The sequence below is a fragment of the Leptidea sinapis genome, chromosome 3 (genome assembly GCF_905404315.1).
Source record: "Leptidea sinapis chromosome 3, ilLepSina1.1, whole genome shotgun sequence".
Lineage (NCBI taxonomy): Eukaryota > Metazoa > Arthropoda > Insecta > Lepidoptera > Pieridae > Leptidea > Leptidea sinapis.
In genome coordinates, this window is record NC_066267.1 from 10,755,701 (window position 1) to 10,779,083 (window position 23,383).

Here is a 23,383-nt window from a genome sequence, read left to right on the forward strand (position 1 = left end):
AGGTGAGCATACTGTTCATACTATTTCATAAAATACCCCATTCAGAGTCTTTAATTTTGACATTTTGAAATGTTCAAAATTTGAACTATTTGTTATGTTTTTAAAGTGACAACCCTCACTTCTAGGATTAATACACAAATAAAATTTGAAATCAAAATTTTATGAACGATGCGGACCCACGGTCTCTGGCGTTCCGTGCGAGTGCTCTCCCAACTGAGCTAACCGTTCGAGTGACGTATCGTCATAAAATCTTGTATGCTTAATGTTATCAACTGTAAAGTAGATCCTGTAGATGAAGCCATAACCTGAGAGTTAAACAAAGCGTACAAGATTTTATGACTATACGTCACTCGAACCGTTAGCTCAATTGGCAGAACACTGGCACAGAACGCCAGAGGTCGTGGGTTCGAGTCCCGCATCGTTCATAAAATGTTGATTTCAAATTTTATTTGACATTTTGTCTCATGATTATTTTGGGTTCTATATATCAAAGACATAAAGGTCATTTATTTTCTCAGAGTTGATTCCTTTGGAATTCTTTTTGATGTCATTTCTAATATACTCGATACGGTAGTACCGCTTCGGAAATAAATGGCGCTCTGAGAGAGAAGAAGCTGCCCAAGCAACATTACATTAACATTAAACCAGCGCTTTTTTTAATGAAATGAAAATTATCTGTGGTATATTTTCTATGGTATACCTGAATATCTCTTGACTGTTGCTTGCGTATCCATTGTAATATTAGATACATGGGGCGTAGAAATCATAAAGAAGGGCATGTACTTACCAGAAGGGCAAGTGAACTGGTGGGCCACAATACCGAGGTCCGAGGGTCCAGAGTCCAAGCACCAGAAGTACTTCTTGCAGTCACGAGGATGAGGGAAGAATCCCTCATCCTTACATTTGAAATCTGAAAAATAATACAAATATCAAAATTTATACCTGATATCTTTGAAGAAGTATGACTTTCTGCGGTGGCATCGCAGACAGTCTTGGTGACATTGGCCTATCTAAACGTCTCAGCGCGAGCCAAGGTATCTTTACCGGAATGCCGTTATTGGCTGTAAATGATGGAGCCGATGACAAGAGAGAGTCAACGTCATGTCAAAATATTGATTGCCTGGATTCGTGGAAAGCCGCTGGTGTGTCTTTAATGTACGTTATTAAAATAACAGATAAGTAGATAGAGAAAAAGTGGGGACTAACTTGTGTACCAGAAGCATAACCAGAAGTAGAGGAAGGCAAATTTGAGGTAAACAATGAGATTATTATAGTAAGAATATAATATGTAGGTAATTAGAATAAGGATTCCTAAAAAAAGTTTTAGTGGTAGTCGTAGTAATGAAGTTTTGTTATCAGGAGCAGATATATTGCGCACCAAAATTTGTCAGCATCTCTCCGTGTAAGAGGTCATTCGGGTGAACTCATCTACTAGACCCATAGAAATCTTAATATAATTAATAATAATTTATTAATATTATTAAGATTCATCCATGGGTGACTTTTCGCGTGGTCTGGTTTAGTATATTTTAGTCTTTCCCATTGGCCTAGACAACAAGAAGCTGAATGGACTGGCTGCTCCGCTTTGATATGTATCCAAATACCTATATGTGGGTCTGTTCGGTGGTGGATAATAGGTGTGTGCCAAATTCGATCCACGAAACTCCAAGCAACGTTCTGCTACACCACATTTCCAGATCGTGCCTCTTTTTCGATTCAAAATTTCCCAATGAGCTCGTAGTAAAAGCTATTTTATTTAATACAAAATATATTTACCAGATCCAGGATCGGGAGTGGTGGGTGGTTCAGGAGTAATGATATTCCAAGTTGGAGTGGTGCTCACGGCCGATGATTTAGGCTTGTTGCTCCTGCAGACAACACAAGTACATACTCGTAAAAATAAACCTTACATTGTGTCACCATTATTTCTATTAATTATTAAAGAGGGCAAACGAGCTCACGTGACGGATAGTGATGAGCTAGCTGGCAATGGACATCCATTATACCAGAGATCAAGAGATACGTTGCCAGCCTTTGAGGTCGGGGTATGCTCTTACCTTGAAGGTCCCTATGTCGCATTGGTTCGGAAACACAGAAGCAGGCAATGAATTCCACAAAGTAGTTGTGCGTGCTGAAAAGTTTCTTGCAAATCGCGTAGTTGCGTAATGCCAGACATCAACATGATGTGGTTGGAATTTCACATTTTAACGTTATGTCCGATGGTATTTAACTGCGAGAACGAAACAGAAATGAGGTGATCCGTAGGAGAACCACAGTCAACAACATAGCCAAGATGGTTGCGAAACTGAGGTGGCAGTGGGCAGGGCACATAGCTCGACGGACAGATGGCCGTTGAGGCAGTAAAGTCCTCGAATGGCGACCACCTACTGGAGGACGTAGTGTTGGTAGGCCCCACACAAGATGGACTGACGATCTAGTCAAGGTCGCCGGAATAGGTTGGATGAGGGCAGCGCAGGACCAATCATCGTGGCGATCTTTTGGGGAGGCTTATCCGGCTGAAATGATGATGATTTAACTGCTGGTATTATTCAGAACAATATGTCACATGATTATATGAATGTACAAATTTATTGAACTTGCCTCGTGGAAGGTTTGGGTGTTGTGGTGGTAGTTGTAGTGGAGCTGGCTTTGGGTCTGGGGCGCCTCCTTCTGGAGCTGCTACCAGACGACTTTGATGATTCCGTTATCGCGTTCTCTTTTGATCTATAAATGACAAGTATGGACTTATTAGACTCATCTATGCTTGCTTGTCCCGATTTTTTCCGGGTGGAAAGTAAACATAAAAGCAAACAGGCACAAAAGATGAAGTGTACAGGTGTAGTGGTAAATCATAGTCATAGAACAATATAGTATCCTGTTTCACGCAGGGTTATAAAGGACAGTTAAAAATAAGTAAGTTTTACATTTACATAATATGTAACAAATACAAAAAGTGGTTCAAATCCTTTATTTTGCCCCTTAAGCCCTAATAAACAAAAAATAGGTCAATTAAGGGGCAAAACTGTCTCGGCGTGTAGTCGCTAAAATTATACAAGAGTTGTCACAAAAACGTATAAATCATAGTAAAGTAAAAATGTACTAATTAAATAAACACTTGAGCACACCAAATGCGCGCAACTGATTTATTGTATGTGGCATGCTTAGATAAGTACCGGTACGCAAGTGAGCGAAACGGTATTACTACAGGCGTAACAGGCAGAAGGGGGTTGCCGCTCCCCTCCATAACTGCGCCCCATCGTTGCGTCGTCTATTCGCCGAGTTGACCGAGTAATAGTATTTATTATACATATGATAATAGGTATTGATAACATAAAAAAAATATTATTATGTTAATACACCCATTTTTCAATTATTATTATATTATATATTGATTAAGGTAAGTGCATCTCAACAACACCATGGAAAACCCAAATTTACTTATGGGAATAAGTATAAACAATTCATTAAAATCGAACAAGCTTAATGCGGATAGGATGACAGTTGATTGATTGAAAGTTATTTGTCGTATGTCTCGAGTAAATTAATAATAGTTATTAAATATTAAATAAAAAAAATAATCGTTATAATCAACGAAAAACTCACCCCAATTTCGATATGTAAGCTTCCTTCGCAGCTTCTATCAGCGGGTAAGGTTTGCCGTAGCAGCTACCTCGAAAGTCGTCGTTGTCGATAGACCAGAACATAATACCTAAAAATTTTAAATGAATTAGTTTTAAAGATGAATATGAGACAAAGATCGCGTGTTTTTTTTTTAAATTCTCTTTAAAGTGTGTTTAACTCAGAACCCATTATTTGGGGTACTTATAAATTTTTGTTGAACAAGTTAGTGAAATATCGTTATTTCACCTAACAGCTATATCATGACATATACCCACGGACTAGTAAAAAAATAAGGACTCCGTGTCACCTTACATAACAGTGTAGCACCAAAACAAGCCAATTAACGTGTAAATACATAGGCCCGACGTACACTTACCCACTTACACTACTACAGGCCGATAGGCGGCCATTATGAGAATTGTCATCGTCTGTGATAGATCAGTTTGCGATAAAAGAAAATATTTTAAAACTGCCGTCGTAAGTTGTGAAAAAGTGTAAAAAGAATAACATAAAAGTATTTGTGAATATATGGTTATTTAAGGGAGAAAAAATTGTGTAACTATTATCCCCCGTAACCGCACACACACTAGCATAAAGGTGCTTAACTTGCTAATATCACGGCGCGGAGTCCTTCTATTTTACTTTTCCGTGCATATACCGATAAAAGTAAACAAATTTTATGAGTCGTAACGCAAAACGACTCAGGGCGTAATTCATAAATATTATTCCGTCTAAGTCTCACTACATCAGTCACTTTGCGACAGAAGATGGAAGGTCCTATGTGGTTGTAATTATTTTATCATCACACTTGCTAGTAACTTGGATCGAATTAAGAATTACATGACCGCACTAGGGCAGTTATATATAATTTATGGTATATCATAGGTATGTAATTAGTTTTTAGATTTTTAATTAATTAGTAGTTTTTAGATAAATTTCCCTTATTATGATAAAAATAACTTGAATATATATATATATGTATATATATAGGCAGGGCGTATCAATTACCATCAGCTGATTATCCTGTTCGTCTCGTCCCTTATTTTTAGTCCAATAAAATATCAGGATGATCAGCTGATGGTAATTGATATGTCCTGCCCATGAGAATGCAGTGCCGCTCAAGATTATTGAATAACCCCAAAAATTCTGAGCAGCACAACTATTTGCACAGTAATTGCGCTCGTCAAGTTGAGACTTAAGATGTTAATTCTCATTTGCCCAGTGATTTCACTAGCTACAGCGCCCTTCAGACCGAAACACAGTATTGTTTTCACAAGATAGTTAATTCTTATATTTTTTTCGCCGCAAATATGGAAAAGTGTCGCACGAAATGTATGTGTATTTATCATTTACATTTCAAATGAGATCTCTGCGAATACGTAGAAGAAATGCTTCACAGCTGCTGTGTTTACATAAACTTTTAAGCTATGATATGGACTGTCCTTCGCTTTTATCACAAATCGGTTTGCATGTGCCTGCCTTCAATTGTCGGCTAGTAGTTTTCCCCAATGCACATTAAATTCCACCACAGTAATTATGGCTTAAAATCTCCTCTACAGCTAATATTACAATTATATAATTGCATGTTTAATATAGATGAAAACATTGATATCTTCTTTTCAAACTTTCTTAATTTAAAAAAAAAAAAAAACAAATAAATTTTTAAATTTTAATTTTAAAAATAAAGAATTTATATTGCTCCCCAAAGTTTATAGATTTTAGATTTTAAAATATCACATGTATTTCGTATAGTAATGTTGTGCCTACCTATAATTTAAGTACATTTAAACTATTTTATTATATTTGTTTAATTCTTAGTGTATAAGTTAATAAATTGTATTTAGTTGGTAAGCCTCTATGAATAAATAAAATAAATAAATAAATCATGACACTCTGGATTCCTTTGTCACGTTCGCCTGTAGCTCGCGTACATTATTCTGCGTCGAGAGTAATGACATTCTAATTTGATAATGATCCTCGTATACTAAATAGCAAACTCCATTACTGTTAAATGGACATCTCGTCTAAATACCACTAACATATAATCCCAGAACTGGAGAATTAAACAAGCATACGAAGATATACGAACGGTATAGTATCGGCCGGTTGGTAAAGTGGTAAGCGATGGAGGGGTACACATTAATTCCGTACGAGCATCTATGTTAGGACAAAATACAACACTTGTACTTCACCTTCAGTCTAAAGTTGACAGGTGCCATGCGATGTAATCGGTTTCAAATCGCAGTGCGCTACGACTTATGATGTTTTAACATGCGTTACGATAATATTATAATTGTTATGGGCAGATGTGGTCTATAAAATACTTCAGCTGCCTTACCTCCAAGTCCTCGCTCAGCGACGTACTCTCCCTTCTTCTTCACGATGTCAATGTCGTCATACCCGACCCACTGGTTTCCTTTGTAAGCGACGGGTCCCATAGCATTCTTATTCGGGAACATCACAGTCCATTCTTCATCTTCTTCTTCTTCTTCATCTTCTTCTGAATTTTCCTCGGACACCTCACGCTTCTTGCTCTTACTCTTCAGTGCTTCGCAAATCTGCAATTGTTGTTATATTGTCAGTCTCAATTGAAATTGACTTTTTTATATGATAGCTAGCTGACCCAGCAAACGTTGTATTGCCGATATTAAAATCGCGATACAAAAGTAACTGTTGATCGTAGATGGGTGAAAATTTGAAGTTGTATGTATTTTTTAATGAAAATGAAAATGTCAAAAAAAATGGCGTGGACCACCCTTAAAATTTAGGGGGTTGAAAAATAGATGTTGTCCGATTCTCAGACCTACCCAATATGCACTCAAAATTTCATAAGAATCGGTCAAGCCGCTTCGAAGGAGTTTAACTACATGTTTGTAGTTTAATACCGCGACATGAGAATTATATATATTAGATGAAATTTTTCTACCTTGCTGGCTTGCTCTGGCTGAGATAAGCTTTTCTCTCGCACGCCTTGTTTGTCTATACGCTAGTATATTGTAAGAAGAAAGAATGATAAATTCTGAGATTTGATTCGACAAAATATGTAAAGTAGTTAATTATATTAAGGTGTCACTTGTCTTATCTAAACCGCTCTTGTTGTGAATTAATATTATGATCACTGCATATTATAGCTTACGATATTTGTAGAAAGTGTCGAATAAAATAAGCCGTCTGAGAGCTTTCAATGAAAAAGCTGTCTAAGCCTAATCTTAATATATATAAATTACGTGACACGTTGTTTTTTGACTTCTAAACTAATGAACGGATTTAAATGGGGTTTACTTCATGGTGTGCAGTTAGGTCCAACTTGAAAGATAGGATAGTTTTTATTTCGATTTGGGACCCATAATTATTTTTATTTTCAATATTTGTTTCGTATGGTCATTTTTTCTATGAGAGAATTTTGTGATGCACGGTTTGACAGTTACGCTGTGAAACAATTTGATTATAACAACAGGGAGCATTTTTTACGAATTAATTCTTGATGTTAAAATATTATTGCCAAATTCCTATACAACAGTATTTTTAAGCTATTGCATAGCTTCTTTCGCGGGCCTTGAGCGTGGAGACCGAATCCGTAATGACAGAAATTCCGTAACGAAAATAACCTAACACTTACTTACTAGATCTATATAGATATTTCGCCACGGTTATTACACTTGCCGTGGAACAGCGGTTACACGTATGCTTTTTGTTCACAAGGTCCCAGTTTCGAGCCTGGTTTTATTTTATTATATTTTATATATATTTATATGTAATATATATTTTCGTCTTGATTTTTTTTAATTTCTTTATTTTTTTATGACTCTTTTTTATTTTTTATTATTATGACAAGCGTTTTTATTTAGTTTCACCTATCCCGTTGTCTGTCTGTAATCAAATCTTGCAAGTAAAATTTTACTCACTTCCCGTTGGCTTTTTTTTTTAATTAATTTTATCAAAAAAAATACTGCATGATAAAAAATGCTATGCAATAGATTTACCGCGGCAGTCCCCGAGTGCCACACGTCTTTTTTTAATTATCTACATAACAACGTCTGTCGGGTCAGCTAGTATAATAGTAATGTATGGTGGAAATGTGTATCTTATAAAGGTCTACAGAAAAGTTAAGGATGACATATTTTATCCATTATAATACCTAAAAAAATTGGCAATTATAAAGCGGTAATATTAAGGATGTTTACACAAATACAATATTTATCATTTTATTACTACATAATCAATTTTGATTACACATTTCCGATGGTTTTAGGCTACATTATTCCCGAATACTTACATCATTATCTTTTCTATTGACATAACAGCGTCTGTCAGCTAAATATTATTTTAAAATATTAAACAAGGTAACTGCTAGCTACTTAAAATTTACCTCATAGAATGCCAAGTACCCCTTCTCCCTGGTAGCATCTCCTTGCTCTCCAGGACCATCGGCTGGTGAGCCAATCTCCACAGCATCAGGGTTGAAGAGTGTATACGAGCGACCGTATGTTGGGATTCCGAGAACCAGCTTGTCTGGGTCGGCGCCGTTTTCCAGATAAAATTTGATTGTGTAATCCTGAAATAGAATACGTCGGTTTACATTAAAAAAAACTACGTTGAATTGTTATCACTCTCCCTCGGGAACTCTTAAAACATTTGGAATGAAATGCACTCTGCTAATACGTGCATAATTTCCTGAATTTTGAGAGAGTAATCATAAATAAATTCACATTTATTATAACAAAAAAAATATACGAACTACGATCTTATATCAAACCAGACAAGATTTGGGCTTATTTCAAAATCGTGAAAATTTTATCATAATCAGATCAACCATTTTGGAGTCCATAAAAAGTATACAACAATCCTTATGGATTTATCTAATGTATTCAGATAAACCCATCCCAAATTGACTTGGGTCGAAAATTTAACGCCTGGAGTCTTATTAACAGCAAACTTTTGCTAATGCGTATTGGCTGTTTTATTCATATGGGTATCGCAGGGTACGGGTACATTCTAAGTGTAGGTAAAACAATTAAATCTTAGGGATATTTATTTCTTTTAGAAATCATATCATAATTAATATAATAGGTTTATTGTTTGTGGCTTAAGTGTAATTAACTAATTAATACTTACTCTTTTTATTTAATGACAATATTAAATTCATATCACTCATTGAAATTAATCATTAATCATTTCACCAATTATTTTGTACTAATCAAAGAGTATTAACGCGTCATAAAAATTGCTACTAATTATATTTTAATATATTAATTGAAACGAAAATGAATTTATTTTGGAAGAAAAACTGACACATTCACACAAAAAAGTTATTGAAAACAAAATACATGCTTAATCTTAATACTTAACTTACTTAATACAAAAGAAAAGCAAATGCAATACTAAATGTGGCACTGGTATTCCAAAACTGGAGTCCAATCAGTTGTATCCATACTTTAATGAGGGCAATGCGCATGATTTTCAGTGACTCCATTGTGTGACGTTTGGAGCAGAACTGGTATAATATTTTAAAAGCAAGATTAATTCTGATTGTTAGTTAGTTATCTAGACTGAAAACTGTAACAATAAGAAATGTGTCACCTAATGATACTTAATGATCACCGCCGCACACACACAGAGCAAACACAGAGAAATTAAAAAAAAATAACATAAGCATATTGTCTTATAAAACATAATAAAAAATAATTATTTTTTTAAAGGGGAATAACGGAGTTATGGGAACCCGAATCTCTTTAACTATGTATTTGTTAAGCGAATGCCAAATCGCGTAATAAGACTAGTTATATTGTATTTAAGTTCTCTTATTATAAAGTTACATAACCGTAAGAGTTATTATTGTATTATAAAAGTGAAATCACGCCAGCCAAATAATATGTTTGATGACCGACTCGCTTTCAGCCAAATGTATAAGTAACTCGGTTACATGACAAAGCATTTACGGATGAATTTTTAAAACTGGTTTCAAATGAAATGAAAAGTGCCACACCATTGAATTATAAAACGATACAAATAAACATGTGTTAAGTATTATATTTATCACACACCATAATACGAGTGAAAAGTAAGAAACTCAATGATCAGCCAAGATTTTGATAGAAAAAAAAAATGCTTTCTTCGAAGATAGTCTGATAGATAGATGATATACGGCCGTTTTCATTAACCTATCTACCCTTAGTTTAACTTACGGATACATTGCTGTCACCGTTTAATAACAAAATCTTATCTATCCATAGTTATGTCCAATGCTATCTATCAATAGTTTATTGAAATGTAAGTAAGCGTAAAAAGATAGATTTATCCACGTCTAGTAAGTTAAACTAAGGATAGATAGGTTATTGAAAACGGCCAATAGTTTATAGTTCCTAGATCACAAGTAATAATAATCATTAAAAACATTAATCAAATCCAGTTTCTACTTTATCCTAGAGTTTTAATCTCGCAATACTTTATGTATGATTTCATATGTCTATGTGAATCGCAGATCATTTTCAGATTCGGTTTTCCTTTTTTTTATGAAAAAGGAAGACAAACGAGCGTACGGGTCACCTGGTGTTAAGCGATCACCGCCGCGCCGCCCACACTCTATTGCAAGACGTAGCGTTGCTTGCGGGGGTGTACGCACTTTAAGGTGCCCAGTTCGTATCGTCCCGGAATAACCGCACAAGGAAGCTCATTCCAGAGCTATGTAGTACGTAGAAGGAAGCTCCTTGAAAACCGCACTGTGGAGGAATGCAACGCATCCAGATGGTGGGGATGATATCCTAACTTGTAACATATCTGTATTACAATATGCAATAAGTTGTTTTCGTATCTGTAGAAATAATTGTCTGCGCGTTGAGAGCCTACAGTCGTATTCATAGTACTACTATTTATAACTTATTATTAACATTAGTCTAACTTTTCAAAGAATTTGACCTGATTCCTGCTGCCGAATTTCACTTTTGCACAACATGCCACTAATTAGGACATCATCCCCACTATCTGGTTTTCTGTCTCTACAGTGCTTTCCAAAAACTATCTTCCACGTACAACTAAGCTTTGGAATGAGTCTGAGACTTTGCTTACGTAAAACTCAGCCGACTGTTAGCTTAGCATAATCATTGATTTCCTTTTTATCACTGACCTATATAAATATCAGTGGACAGGTTGTTCCATATGTTTGACAGCAATTTTTTTGTGCCTATTTGAAACGCCATTTGCGAGCGAATCTGTTTTGAATTGATCTCGATCGTTTTCCATGTTCATCAACGTTATAAAGTACACAATTTTTTTTTGTTAACATTTTCCCATCATATATCGATGTATGCTTAGGTTGTCATCACTAGTTTTAATACCGCAGACTCTCGCTACATGGCCAACAGCGCCAAAATGGCGAATATCAAACAGGCACAAAAGCACAGCTGCCAGTCCAGTGGTATATAGCAGAGGTTAGTGGTTTTCATAGTCATTTGACAGTTGAAATTATGTTGAGATTATGTCAAGACAGCCCAATGTAAAAATCAAGTTTGCAATTTATCACACTCAGCTAAGTTTTACGCAAGTAAAGTCTGAGCATAGTCTAAGTACGCTCTATAGATCTCAGCCTGATATTCTTGAACTGAGAACTTTCAGATGATGGCAACTGGATACGCCCTGCCCATTATAATGCAGTGCCGCTCAGGATTATTGAAAAGCCCAAAAATTCGGAGTGGCACTACAATTGCGCTCGCCAACTTGAGACATAAGATGTGAAGTCTCATTTGCCCAGTAATTTCAGGCCCTTCAGACCGACAAGAGTAATATTTACACATTACTGCTTCACGGCACAAATAGGCACCGTTATGGAACCATAATCTAGCCGGCATCCTGCGCAAAGGAGCCTCCCACTTGTGCGGTGTTTCCGGGACGATACGTCCTTCTTCGCTCCTTCTGGTGATGCAAGATGCAAGCAGGCGGTGATCACTTAACACCAGGTAAACCGTTCGCTCCTTCGTCATTCTATAAAAAGCAGTCAAATAATTGTTCTACTTACAATGTTGAGTTCGTTGTCAACGCTGTACTCGTTGGGTTCCTCGAGAGGATAGAGAGGCGCGTGATGGTTCACTGCGGGCTCGAAGGCAGAGTGGTAGTCGTATGTGAGGAGGTTCATCCAGTCCAGGTATCTGAAAAGTTATGATTTATTTATTTCAGATTATATATAAATTTCTCGTGTCCCGGTGTTTGTTACCAAACTCCTCCGGAACGGGTATACCTATTTGTTTGAAAATTTGTGTGTAGGTCTGAGAATTAGTCAACATCTATTTCTCATACCCCTAAATTATATGGTCTATAATGGTCACCTACCCCTAAATATAAATATATACCCCCCTACCAAATATATCATACTACAATAATCATTATATTCGATTGCCATCTTTCAGCTCTATTGCGTATCTGTGGATGGAATAGAATAATATTAAAATCGCGATACAAAAATAGTTCTTGATCGTAGACGGTTGAAAATTTGAAATTGTATGTATTCTGAATCATAATAAACTTAAAATAAAAACAAGTAAGAAAAAATAAAAAAAAATATTTTTAGGGGTGGGTGACCCTTTTCATTTAGGGCTATAAAAAATAGATGTTGGCCGATTCTTAGACCTGCCCGATATATATACACACAAATTTTCAAACAAATTGGTTTAGTCGTTTCGGAGGAGTTTGGTAACAAACACTGGGACACGAGAAAATTTTATAAATAAGATTAAAATCATGTGTAATATTATAAGTATTCTAGCTGACCTAGCAAACGTTGTATTGCCGATATTAAAATCGCGATACAAAAGCAATTGTTGATCGTAGATGGGTGAAAATTTGAAGTTGTATGTATTTTTTCATGCTGACACATAATCAAACAAATTAAAAAAAAAATTGGCGTGGACCACCCTTAACATTTAGGGTGATGAAAAATAGATGTTGTCCGATTCTCAGGTAGGTCTGAGAATCGGTCAAGCCGTTTCGAAGGAGTTTAACTACAAACAGCGCGACATGAGAATTTTATGTATTAGATTCTGGCAAATAATTGCTCCACGTATATTAATTAAAGAAGTCTGTAGGTGTAACAATTTTAGTAAATCTGATACAGACGACAATACAACCTGTGCTATCATCAATTCCAAATACGTGAATCATTATTTTTTTCATTTGGTCACTGTTTCGGTTGAATGATGTCATTGTTTTTTTGAATGAATATTAAATATAATATTGTGTGGTTGTGGTTATTAATTAAACGTGTTTTAATAAGTTATTAGATTATTAAAGAGATATTATTGAAAATAAAAATAATTATGGGTCCCAAATCGAAATAAAAACAATCCTATCTCTCGAGTTGGACCAAACTGCACTCCATGAAGTACTTCCCATTTAAATCCGTTCATTAGTTCCTGAGTCCATCGCGGACAAACAACGGGTCACGTAATTTATATAATATATTAAGATATTTAAAAACGTATCTCTAGTTACGGATATATTGCCTTCAGGTGAATCATAATAAGTGGGCGGTGGTGATAATCGCTAGCTTTTAGGTGACATGTATAATGACGCCATAAACAAGCAGTGCTATTCCAAAATTGGCAAAATTGCTTTTTTAAAACGGGTGTAAAGGCAATTTTGAGTAGATTACGAGTTCATGCGAACGACCTTGAGCGATATGAGTTCACAGCTGCCGGCCGGCCATCTATGTAACAAAATCAATATTTTCAAAATTCTTGCGAGGAAAACGTAACATTTTAACAGGCGCAAACAGTTAATATGCCCACAATTCTCATTATTGATTACTAATCTGAATAAATGTACCTACACAAAAAAGGACATAAGCTAGCAATAAAAATAACTTTTCTGAGAGTAGAACTAAACAAATGCGTCATGCCGAGAAAAAACTTGTTTAACTGCAAAGAAAAGTGGTAGTTCAAAATAGTTCTGGAGTGTTAACTATAACCAACAGCAAGCATAAACAACCTACAAATAAGACTTAAGGGTATATGTAACAGAATAAAATAGTATTCATAGCTCCAAATGCTAGATTGCGTGTTTTCTGCTTACCCTTCGCCTTAAGGCAACATCAAATTACAACAGGGTCTACTATATTTCTCAAAATATTTTTTATAGTCTACAATAGAAAAAAAATTCGAGAACTTTGGGTACATTGAGAGAAATAGAAGTGTACAGGTATTTTTCACAATTATCTTGATCAAAATCTTCTTGTAAAGTGCTGGGGCCAAAGTGAGTCATTTATTACATACAAACATGAGAATGGGAGTTGTATGGAAAATCAATTTTGTGTTCTTCATTTTTTTTTTCTTGGATATTGACTATTTTCACTGCGATTCTGGCCATTTACATACAAACTATGTGGTGTGGTAGCCTTAATCTTTCTGTAAAAAAGATTTCAAACAACTTTCTGCATTAAATTTGCAAAAGTGATATTTACTTCGATAAAATTATATTTCTTTTTAATTTTCTGCAAGGTGTGATATAAAGCACTATGTGTCACTTCGAGGAAATTTCAATTCCATTCCTCGGGTGTATTGCCTTTTTTTTTAAATGGATGGGAAAAAAGCACTGAACTCTCGTGGTACGAGGTACGAGTATAACACAGAGCGGAGTACACGAAACAGTTTTTAAATTCCCAATGACTGCTCTGTACTTAAATATCTTTGGCATCACGTATTTAACATTAGACAGGAATTTGAAAGTTGAAACAAAATCGTTACTCACTGTAGTTCCTTAAAGCTTATTTATAGGTATTCGTTTTCTAATACGATGATAGTAATGTGAAATATGTAGTATAAATAATATTTATAAATTTAGTAGTATTTACAACCTGAGAGTTCAACAAAGCATACAAGATTTTATGACGATATGTCACTCAAACGGTTAGCTCAGTTGGTTAGAGCACTGGCACGGAACGCCAGATGTAGTGGGTTCGAGTCCCGCATCGTTCACAAAATTTTATTTTGGTATTTACGGACAGTTTCTTTTTCATTTAAACGAACGCAATAAATAATAATTTATGACTATGATAGTCCATCGAACAAAGTAATTTCTAATAAAAGAAACCTTATAAAATATTTCTTAACTATCCAAATGATTTGAGTTTTCTTTAGTGTTAATCCCGCCAATATTAGTCTTTAAACAATTCGACATGTGTTTCGCCTCTACACGAGGCATCCTCAGGACATGTTGACACGCCAAAATCAGGCACGAGACTGAGTCCAGTCTTTAAACATTGGCGGAATTAACACTAAAGAAAACTCAAATCATTTGGATAATTACTGATTTCCGCAAAGTAACGCCTACTTTAATAAAAATTTCTTAACAAACCAAAATAATGTAAACAAGTTTGTAAAGGAATCTTAGAAATGTTCACTTGTAACGAGCAGTCCTTAGGCTGACATCTATAGAGCTTACTTAGACTTTGCTTAGACTTTACCTAAGTAATACTTAGTGTGATAAAATGCTAACTTGAGTTTTGCACTGCGCTGCCCTAATATAAGCTCCGTGTAATTTCAGTTGTCAAAATACTCTAAAAACGAAATCAAAGATTATGATAAGCTAAGTTTAAAAAGGCATAAAAGGCATTTATTTTCTCAAAATTGATTCGTTTAGAATTCTTTTTGATGCCATTTCTAATATACTAGATAGTACTATCGCTTCGGAAACAAATGGCGCTCTAAGAGAAAAGAAACGCCGCAAGAAACTCTCCCAGCATTCTTTTTATTGTGATCCTTTCAATAAAAATATTAAAATAATGTACAGTCATTTCTATCGCTATAAAATAATCAAAATCTAGTCCCAGGCTGTTCTATCACTTAGATATTCAGCTGTGGAGTAATAGGATTTACGACAGAGCCATTTTTTTTTTTGCGCTCGTCACCTTGAGACATAAGATGTTAAGTCTCACTTGCCCAGTAATTTAGCTACGGTGCCCTTCAGACCGAAACACAGTAATGTTCATACATTACTGCTTCACTGCAGAAATAGACGCCGTTGTGGTACCCATAATCTAGCCGGATTCCTGTTTAAAGGAGCCTCCCACTGGTGTAAGCTAGAGTAGTTAGTGTAGAGTTAGACAGCCTTAATTAAAGCCTGCAATGCAATCGAGACATTCACCAACTATCATCATTGTGCATTCGTAATTCACAGCAGTACGCTATTGTTCTACGGTTACAACATTCAGGGTCGGCTTAGCAAACACACATACCCGCATGAATCACGTAATGATGGACTTATAATGATGTATGGATTACAAAACTTTGTGGTGAACACGCTAGTTACGAGATAAAATAATTTACAAGATAGGAGCTTGTTTACTGTCAACGACTTTGGAAATCTAACACTCTTACGGCCTTACAAATAAGCTTGGCATAAAGTTATACCTAAGAATAAACCCAGACTACGCAATTTTTATTTTTATTTTTTTTATTTAATATTGACACACTTTTAACACAAATTATCTTGCCCCAAATTAGGCATGGCCTACAGGCTATATACATACACATAAACATAGTACTCTATGGGTACAAGACAACGATATATTTAATACAATATACTTAGTTAAACATACATAAATACATATATAAACATCATTGACTCGGAGACAAATAGACATATTCATCAAATAAATGATTGCACCTACAGGGATTCGAACCCGAGACCTATAGCTTAGTAGTCAGGGTTACTAACCATTTAGCTATATGGGTCGTCAAGTTTACAAAAAGACCTTTTCCTTATGATTGGTTCATACGGACGCATAACGTTTCCCGCGTTTATTTGCAAGGCTACTTCACGGAAAACTTCAGAATTATCATTGTATTGACAGTGTTGTCAACGATATAGCCAATATTTTGCATATTCTTGGTGTATTCTCAGGTATTACTTTATGCCAAGTTTATTTGTAAGGCTGTTTATGTATAAGTATAGAGTTAAGGATTTAAAGAAACTCTAAGGTGGTCAGAAATAAGTGAGAGCGACGGTAGTAAATCAATGACGAGGGAAACATATTTTAATCTGATATTTATTCAGAAAACTAACCTTTTACTTCATATAACTTATTGCCAATAGAAGCGCTTGATAAAAATAATAGTTCATTAATTAAAATTAAACAATTTGTTATTTTTTTAAAGTGACCATCCTCACTTCTGGGATCAGCAGATCAGCAGATCCTGTAGATGAAGCCACAACTCGCAACGAGAGTTAAACAAGACATATCAAGATTTATGAACGTTACGTCACTTGAACGGTTGTTTTAGTGGAAGAGCGGTCGCACGTAACGCAAGAGGTCGCGAGTTCGAGTCCCGCATCGTTCATAAATGTTGTTTTCAAATTTAATTTGTGTAATTAAAATTAACACTGCTGCATAATGCATAAATGAAAATAAACTTTTTTGTTAAGCATTTTGTGCAAATTATTGTTTTTTGCAAGCATTATTGTATTTTGGTTTGAAGAACCGTCGTAGGTAATGAAATTACTGGGCTAATGCGACAAACGTTTGAAGCGTCCGCGTCGGAGGAGCAAATGGTTGAACCGTTAACTTTAACCACAAAGCCTCCGAATCCATCCTTGAAAAAAAAGTCTCACATCGTCAGACTCGTCTCATCATCTTTAAAAAAATACACATGGCCTTCTTTATATACTCATTGGTGCTAAAATTTAGTTCAATTAAATAGAATCGGTTTGTATTGGGCAATTTGACACTGATATCTAGATGTGGTGTTGATCGAGTATGTAGCAAGCGCGGCTCGTGTCGTGATCGTCCGCCGTTAGGTGTCATGTCGCGTGTGCAATTGTTTCATTGACATATATCGTTTGAACTTGAGCGTTTCTACGATTGCATTAAACTATGTAACCTCCCAAATACGCAGTGTACATCAAACTGCTAACTCCATCGTATATATGACATCAATTATGACATGATATTTATGCACACATAATACAGAATACTAAAGTGTTTTATTTTTGTTACCAATATATCCTACTAATATTATAAATGTGAAAATTTGTATGTCTGGATGTATGTTTGAGCTTCTTTAACGAAAAATCTACTTAATAGATTTTTATGAAACTTTACAATAATATAGCTTACACACCAGAATAACAAATAGGCTATAATTTATAAAACTATAGTGTGAATTATACAAAATATAATAGAAGTGTGATTGTTACTAATGAATACAACTAGCGCCATCTCTTATCAACTAGCAAGCAAAAGATCAATACAAATTATATGGCAAAACAACGTTTGCCGGGTCAGCTGGTAATGTATATTGGTGATTGGTCCTTTTAAACATTATAGTGACTGTATTAGAAGACACTACTACCTACCATAGCATATTTATAGGATAATTAGTACTTAGTATAGCAGTGTTTAAATTAGTAGGTATTTATGTTTATTTAATGTTATGAACGATTAGATCTTTATAATTTATTTATTTAAAGCAAGTGCTTTGTGTGGCAGAAATATTGATGGTAAATATATAGATAAGATAGTAGAAATTATGATTTTTTTTTAATGACAATAAGAGACGAGGCGAGCAGGAAGTTTAGCTGATGGTAATTGATACGCCCAGCCCATTACAATGCTGTGCAGCTCAGGATTCTTAAAAAAACCCAAAAATTCAGAGCAGCACCACAATTGCGGTCGTCACCTTGAGACATAAGATGTTAAGTCTCATTTGCCTAGTAATTTCACTAGCTACGGCGCTCTTCAGGCCGAAACACAATAATGCTTACACATTACTGCTTCATGGCAAAAATAGGCGCCGTCGTGGTACCCATAATCTAACCAGCATCCTGTGCAAAGGATTGTGAACTACCATTACTCCAATTATGCAGAAAAATAGGGTTATTTGAAGGTAGAACCATAGTGGAAAAGGTAGAGCCGTTGACTCTCACCACGGAGCCGTCGGTTCGATCCTCGCCCGGTAACAATATGTATACGGTTTTCAAATTCATATGATCATTTATTGGACTCTCCATAAGGTCGACAACTCTCTTCTGATTCCTCTGGTGTTACAAGCATGGGCCGAAGTGGTCACATACCATTAGGTGACCCGTATGTACGCTAGTTTCTCCTCCCCTTCCATAAATAAAAAAAAAATTGTGTGTACTTATGTATACACGCAAGAAGTTATACTTCTCTGACCTAAAAAGTCCTTAAAATTATTTATTCCTCGTGCTATTCTACGTTTGTATTAAGAGCAATATTGTAAAAATCATGCAACGATGACTTTGACAGTAAATTATTAAATAACGAATACGGCTGTACGGGCTTGAACCCTTTGCCTATCCTAATAATGGACGAAGAAACCACAAAAAAATAACAGATAATTTTAGGAACCAACTTCACCCTGTTACATTTGTGTAACAGCGATGCGCGCGCGATCTTAAAATTTCACTCTCATCATATTTTCATAACGCGCCAAGAGAAGTATAACTTCAATATTTACGACTAATCAAGACCGCTTGAGGAACGAAATTATCTCCTTTATATCTTGAGCAGACACTGAATCCAACAAAAACTTACATAAATATAACAATAAAACTAGATTGCCACAACATACCACCGTCTGCGACGATTAATAATTGTTATTATGTCCTCGTACCGAGGGTACCGGTTTGTAATTATTGCTTCCGTCACGAATACAAATGAAAGTCCGCCAGTAAGGATGAGTAGAATGCCTTGAACTTTATGAAATGTAGATGTTACGACGGCCATTTGTTTTAATGGATATTTGTTATTGAAGAGGACGACAACTGAGTGGGGTCACCTGTTTTTTTTTATGAAAATAAGGGACGAGATGAGCAGGACGTTCAGCTGCTGATGGCAATTGGAAGATGCCATTGAGTGTCAAGATGCCACGCACACAAGAATCTAATAGATGCCGTAATAAAAAAAGCTATTGTTCTTAGTTCTTAGTAGGTAGTGCGATATCTAGTTGGAGCGCAGCGGAGACCAATCTTTAATCTTAGATAGTATACCAGTGGGAGGCTCCTTTGCACCGGATGCCGGCTAGATTATGGGTAGCACAACGGCGCCTACTTCTGCCGTGAAGTAGTAATGTGTAAGCATTACTGTGTTTCGGTCTGAAGGGCGCCGTAGCTAGTGAAATTACTGGGTAAATGAGACTTAACATCTTAGTCTCAAGGTGACGAGCGCAATTGTGGTGCCGCTCAGAATTTTTGAGTTTTTTAAGAATCCTGAGCGGTACTGCATTGTAATGGGCAGGGCGTATCAATTACCATCAGCTGAACGTCCTGCTCGTCTCGTCCCTTATTATCATAAAAAAAAATACTAAGTTTATGGTGTAAATATGTTTATTCGAATTCGCTTTTTTTGCTGTGTAACAAATGTTGCACAACTAATGGAAATTGTTACAAATAGTAATATTATTTGGCTTGACCAAACAGTTTTATCACTTATGTAATATCCAGTACAATTTTGTTTTCTGAGTATAACCCAATATAGAATTATAAAATAAATAAAAGTTAATTTTTCAGAATATTTTCTTATTTTAAGGAGATATCCCCTATTTCTGGGAAATTTGTGACCAAAATCTATGAACGATGCGGGACTCTACCCCGCGCCTCTAGGGTTCCGTCCGAACGCTCTTAATAACTGAGCCAACTGTTGGAATAAAATTTAACTTGTATAATTAATAATTATTCTGACTTACTTGTTCAAAGTCTCCACGTCAAATCCTTTCTCGATATATTCTATACCAGCTGGGACGGCCATCGTAAGCAAGAGTCTAGGCTTGCCTGTCTTCTCCGACTCTCTGTCAAATTCATCTCGTAACTCCTTCACCAGTTTGGCGTAGTTCTCTCTGTCCTTGGGCTTTCCACCATCACGGAACGCTGGATACTCCCAATCCAAGTCCAAACCATCAAAATGGTTCTGTCTTAAGAACTGTGGGAATAAAAATGAGTTTCATTGGTTTATTTTTAATTTGATATATTTAACAATTGTAATATAAATAAAAAGTGTGTGTGTACTTATGTATGCACGCAAGAAATTATACTTCTTTGGCCTAACAAAGTAAAAATCCTTAAAATTATTTATTCCTCGTGCTATTCTACGTTTCTAGAAAGAACAATATTGTGAAAATCTTTCAACGCTGGCTTTGACAGTTAATTATTAAATAACGAATACGGCTGCACGGGCTTGAACCCTTTGCCTATCTTGGAATGGACCTATAATGGACGAAGAAACCAAAAAAAATAACGAATGTTGCAAACGTCAGAACATATTAGGAACCAACTTCACCCTTTTAAAATTTCACTCTCATCATTTTTTCATAACGCGACTAAAGAGGTATAACTTCAAAAAACTACGTGTTATATTAAAACTGATATTTATTGTATAAAGTAGTTGGAAATAAATTTGTTTTATTATTATTAAACATAAAGTTTAAGAGATGTACCTAGCAAGAATTGCAACGAAACCCGGTAATGTTTATTATATAGAATTGTATTTTCATACAAACGCTCGAAACGTAGGCCACTACAAATAAATGCTTATTTTTGTAGCCTTTTCGATTTATTTAGAGATGTACTTGTTGTAATTTAAACACATTCTAGTTAGTGGCACTCTTCGACCCGAGGTGGTGCGTGGTGATGGCAATGAAAAGACATGCTGCAATCGTAAGAACAACCGTGGTACCCTAAAATTTACTTGTGAGAGCCATTGAGGACAGTTTATATTATCACCTACGTATATTTTATTTAACACCGACACACCGACGAGTCAAGTAGCAAACTTCAATTATCAAGTGAATCTATAGTAGGTATGGGTTAATTATAACAATAAATCCCTTTTATTTCATGTTCTTATTTAGTGTTAGTTAATTTCTAACTTAATATCTAGATGTTAGTAAGGGTTAATTATATATGAGTTACTTTTGGATATGAACCCCTCGTCGGGTAAAGGCCTTCTATTTCTATAATTTCAGTCTTTGAGTCTTTGCCAGCTATTTCTATAATTTCATCAACCCACCTTCTTTTCGGAATACCTATTCGTCGTTTGTCTAAAGATCCCATACACTGCATGATTCTGATTATCCACCTGCTGTCTTTATAGTGAGTTATATAACCGCATGGCATTAGTTACCTTGGTCTTTTGTCTAATTACTTCGCTTCTGACTTTGTATATAACTAACCCTCCACCTAATAGTATGGGATATCTTACCTTAATAACATTTTTGACAAATTCCTTTCTGCGTTCCTTGGCAGCGACCATTGGAGAGAAGCGTGATGAACCCTCGTTCCAACCACCAATAGCCAGCAATGTCTTCAGATTCTTGTTGTATGTCTTCAGGCCATTAAACTTGGCATACCCTCCTGGATAACACATAAAAGGCATTTATTTTCACAAAATTGATTCCTTTTGAAACACTACAGAAACAAATGGCACTCAGGAAGAGAAGAAGTAGCGCTAGAAACTCTTCCAGAATTCTCTTTTGCGCTCTTCAAAAAATATTTAAATAGTTATTGCTATTAAAATAATTATAATAAGGAAAATTATACATCAAGATAATTACAAACCCACTATCGAATAATACAATTTCAGTTAAAGCAGTAGGGCCCCATATAAGAAATTTCAAAGCAATTAAACCCAAGAAAACTACCACGTGGACGACATCGCAGCTAGTTAGTCTATAAAGATGATATTTAACATTGAATGACCTCATTGGTTTAATAATAGTAAACCATTTGTTTCGCTGTAAAACTCATCTCAAGGTTTTGTATAGCAAAGGTGAAAGTTTAAATTCGTGCCGGTCAGATTTCAGAGATGCTAGCTAATTTCAAAATGTTATGAGTTTATGTTAGCATGAAATCGTTACAAGTTAAATGTATAACTCTATTAAGAAGCCAGAATCGTCTTCAAATTTCGTTTGTACGGTGCACTTGCAATTCAATTCAATTTGTGTACCATCTATCATGAAAATAATTACATTATAAGGGCTTGCAGACCGTATAATAATATGTGCTCAGAAACAGACGTAAATTTATTCAATAATTCAGTTTTACAATTTAAATGTACTACCAGTGGAGACTTCTTTGCACGGGATCCAGCTAGATTATGGGTACCACAACGCAGAAGCAAGAATCAAGAAGCAGTAATGTGTAAACATTTTTGTGTTTCAGTCAGAAGGGCACCGTAGCTAGTGAAATTACTGGGCAAACGAGACTTAACATCTAATGTCTCAAGGTGACGAGGGCAATTGTAGCGCCGCTCAGAATTTTTGGGTTTTTCAAGAATCTTGAGCGGCACTGTATTGTAATGTGCAGGGTGTATCAATTAACATGCTCGTCTTGTCTCTTACTGTCATAAAAAAACTCAATAATATGTTATTTTCTCAAATTAATTAACTTGTGTTTTTTTGCTCTCCTGTTGTGTATAATATCTTTATTTTGTAAGTAGCTAGTAAATATCTGTGTAAGCTTTGTTGTAAATAGTCTTTCATGTACTTATTTTACCAAGTAATATTGTGTTTAGCTGTAAGATTTCCAATTGTATCGTTGTTCCAATCGTAGTGAAGACATACCACCAGATGACCTGTAATATCTTTACTATAATGATAGGGGTTAATTTATGTATATTTACATGTGTTATAAAAGGAACCCCTTTTTCTCCTGGTCACGCAATAACTTGAGAATTGCTTTATCGATTTCATTCATCTTTTTTTTAATGTTTTCTTTTCTAATACTTTGTAGAAGGTTCTTACGTTTCAAAAAAAAATTAAGT

General features: G+C 35.4%; 1 protein-coding gene across 1 annotated transcript in view; it reads right to left on the reverse strand.

Annotated features, from left to right (window-relative positions):
• The window catches only part of LOC126979063 (mucin-5AC), a 130,198-nt gene that overhangs the window by 52,144 nt on the left and 54,671 nt on the right, over positions 1 to 23,383 (reverse strand). The window contains exons 4-12 of the mRNA XM_050828255.1: positions 21,824 to 21,975; positions 20,313 to 20,545; positions 11,633 to 11,762; positions 7,991 to 8,176; positions 5,960 to 6,179; positions 3,604 to 3,709; positions 2,602 to 2,724; positions 1,777 to 1,868; positions 788 to 910 (exon numbers count right to left, since the gene is read on the reverse strand). Coding sequence (XP_050684212.1) covers positions 788 to 910; positions 1,777 to 1,868; positions 2,602 to 2,724; positions 3,604 to 3,709; positions 5,960 to 6,179; positions 7,991 to 8,176; positions 11,633 to 11,762; positions 20,313 to 20,545; positions 21,824 to 21,975 — 1,365 coding nt within the window. The remainder of the gene's footprint in view (positions 1 to 787; positions 911 to 1,776; positions 1,869 to 2,601; positions 2,725 to 3,603; positions 3,710 to 5,959; positions 6,180 to 7,990; positions 8,177 to 11,632; positions 11,763 to 20,312; positions 20,546 to 21,823; positions 21,976 to 23,383) is intronic.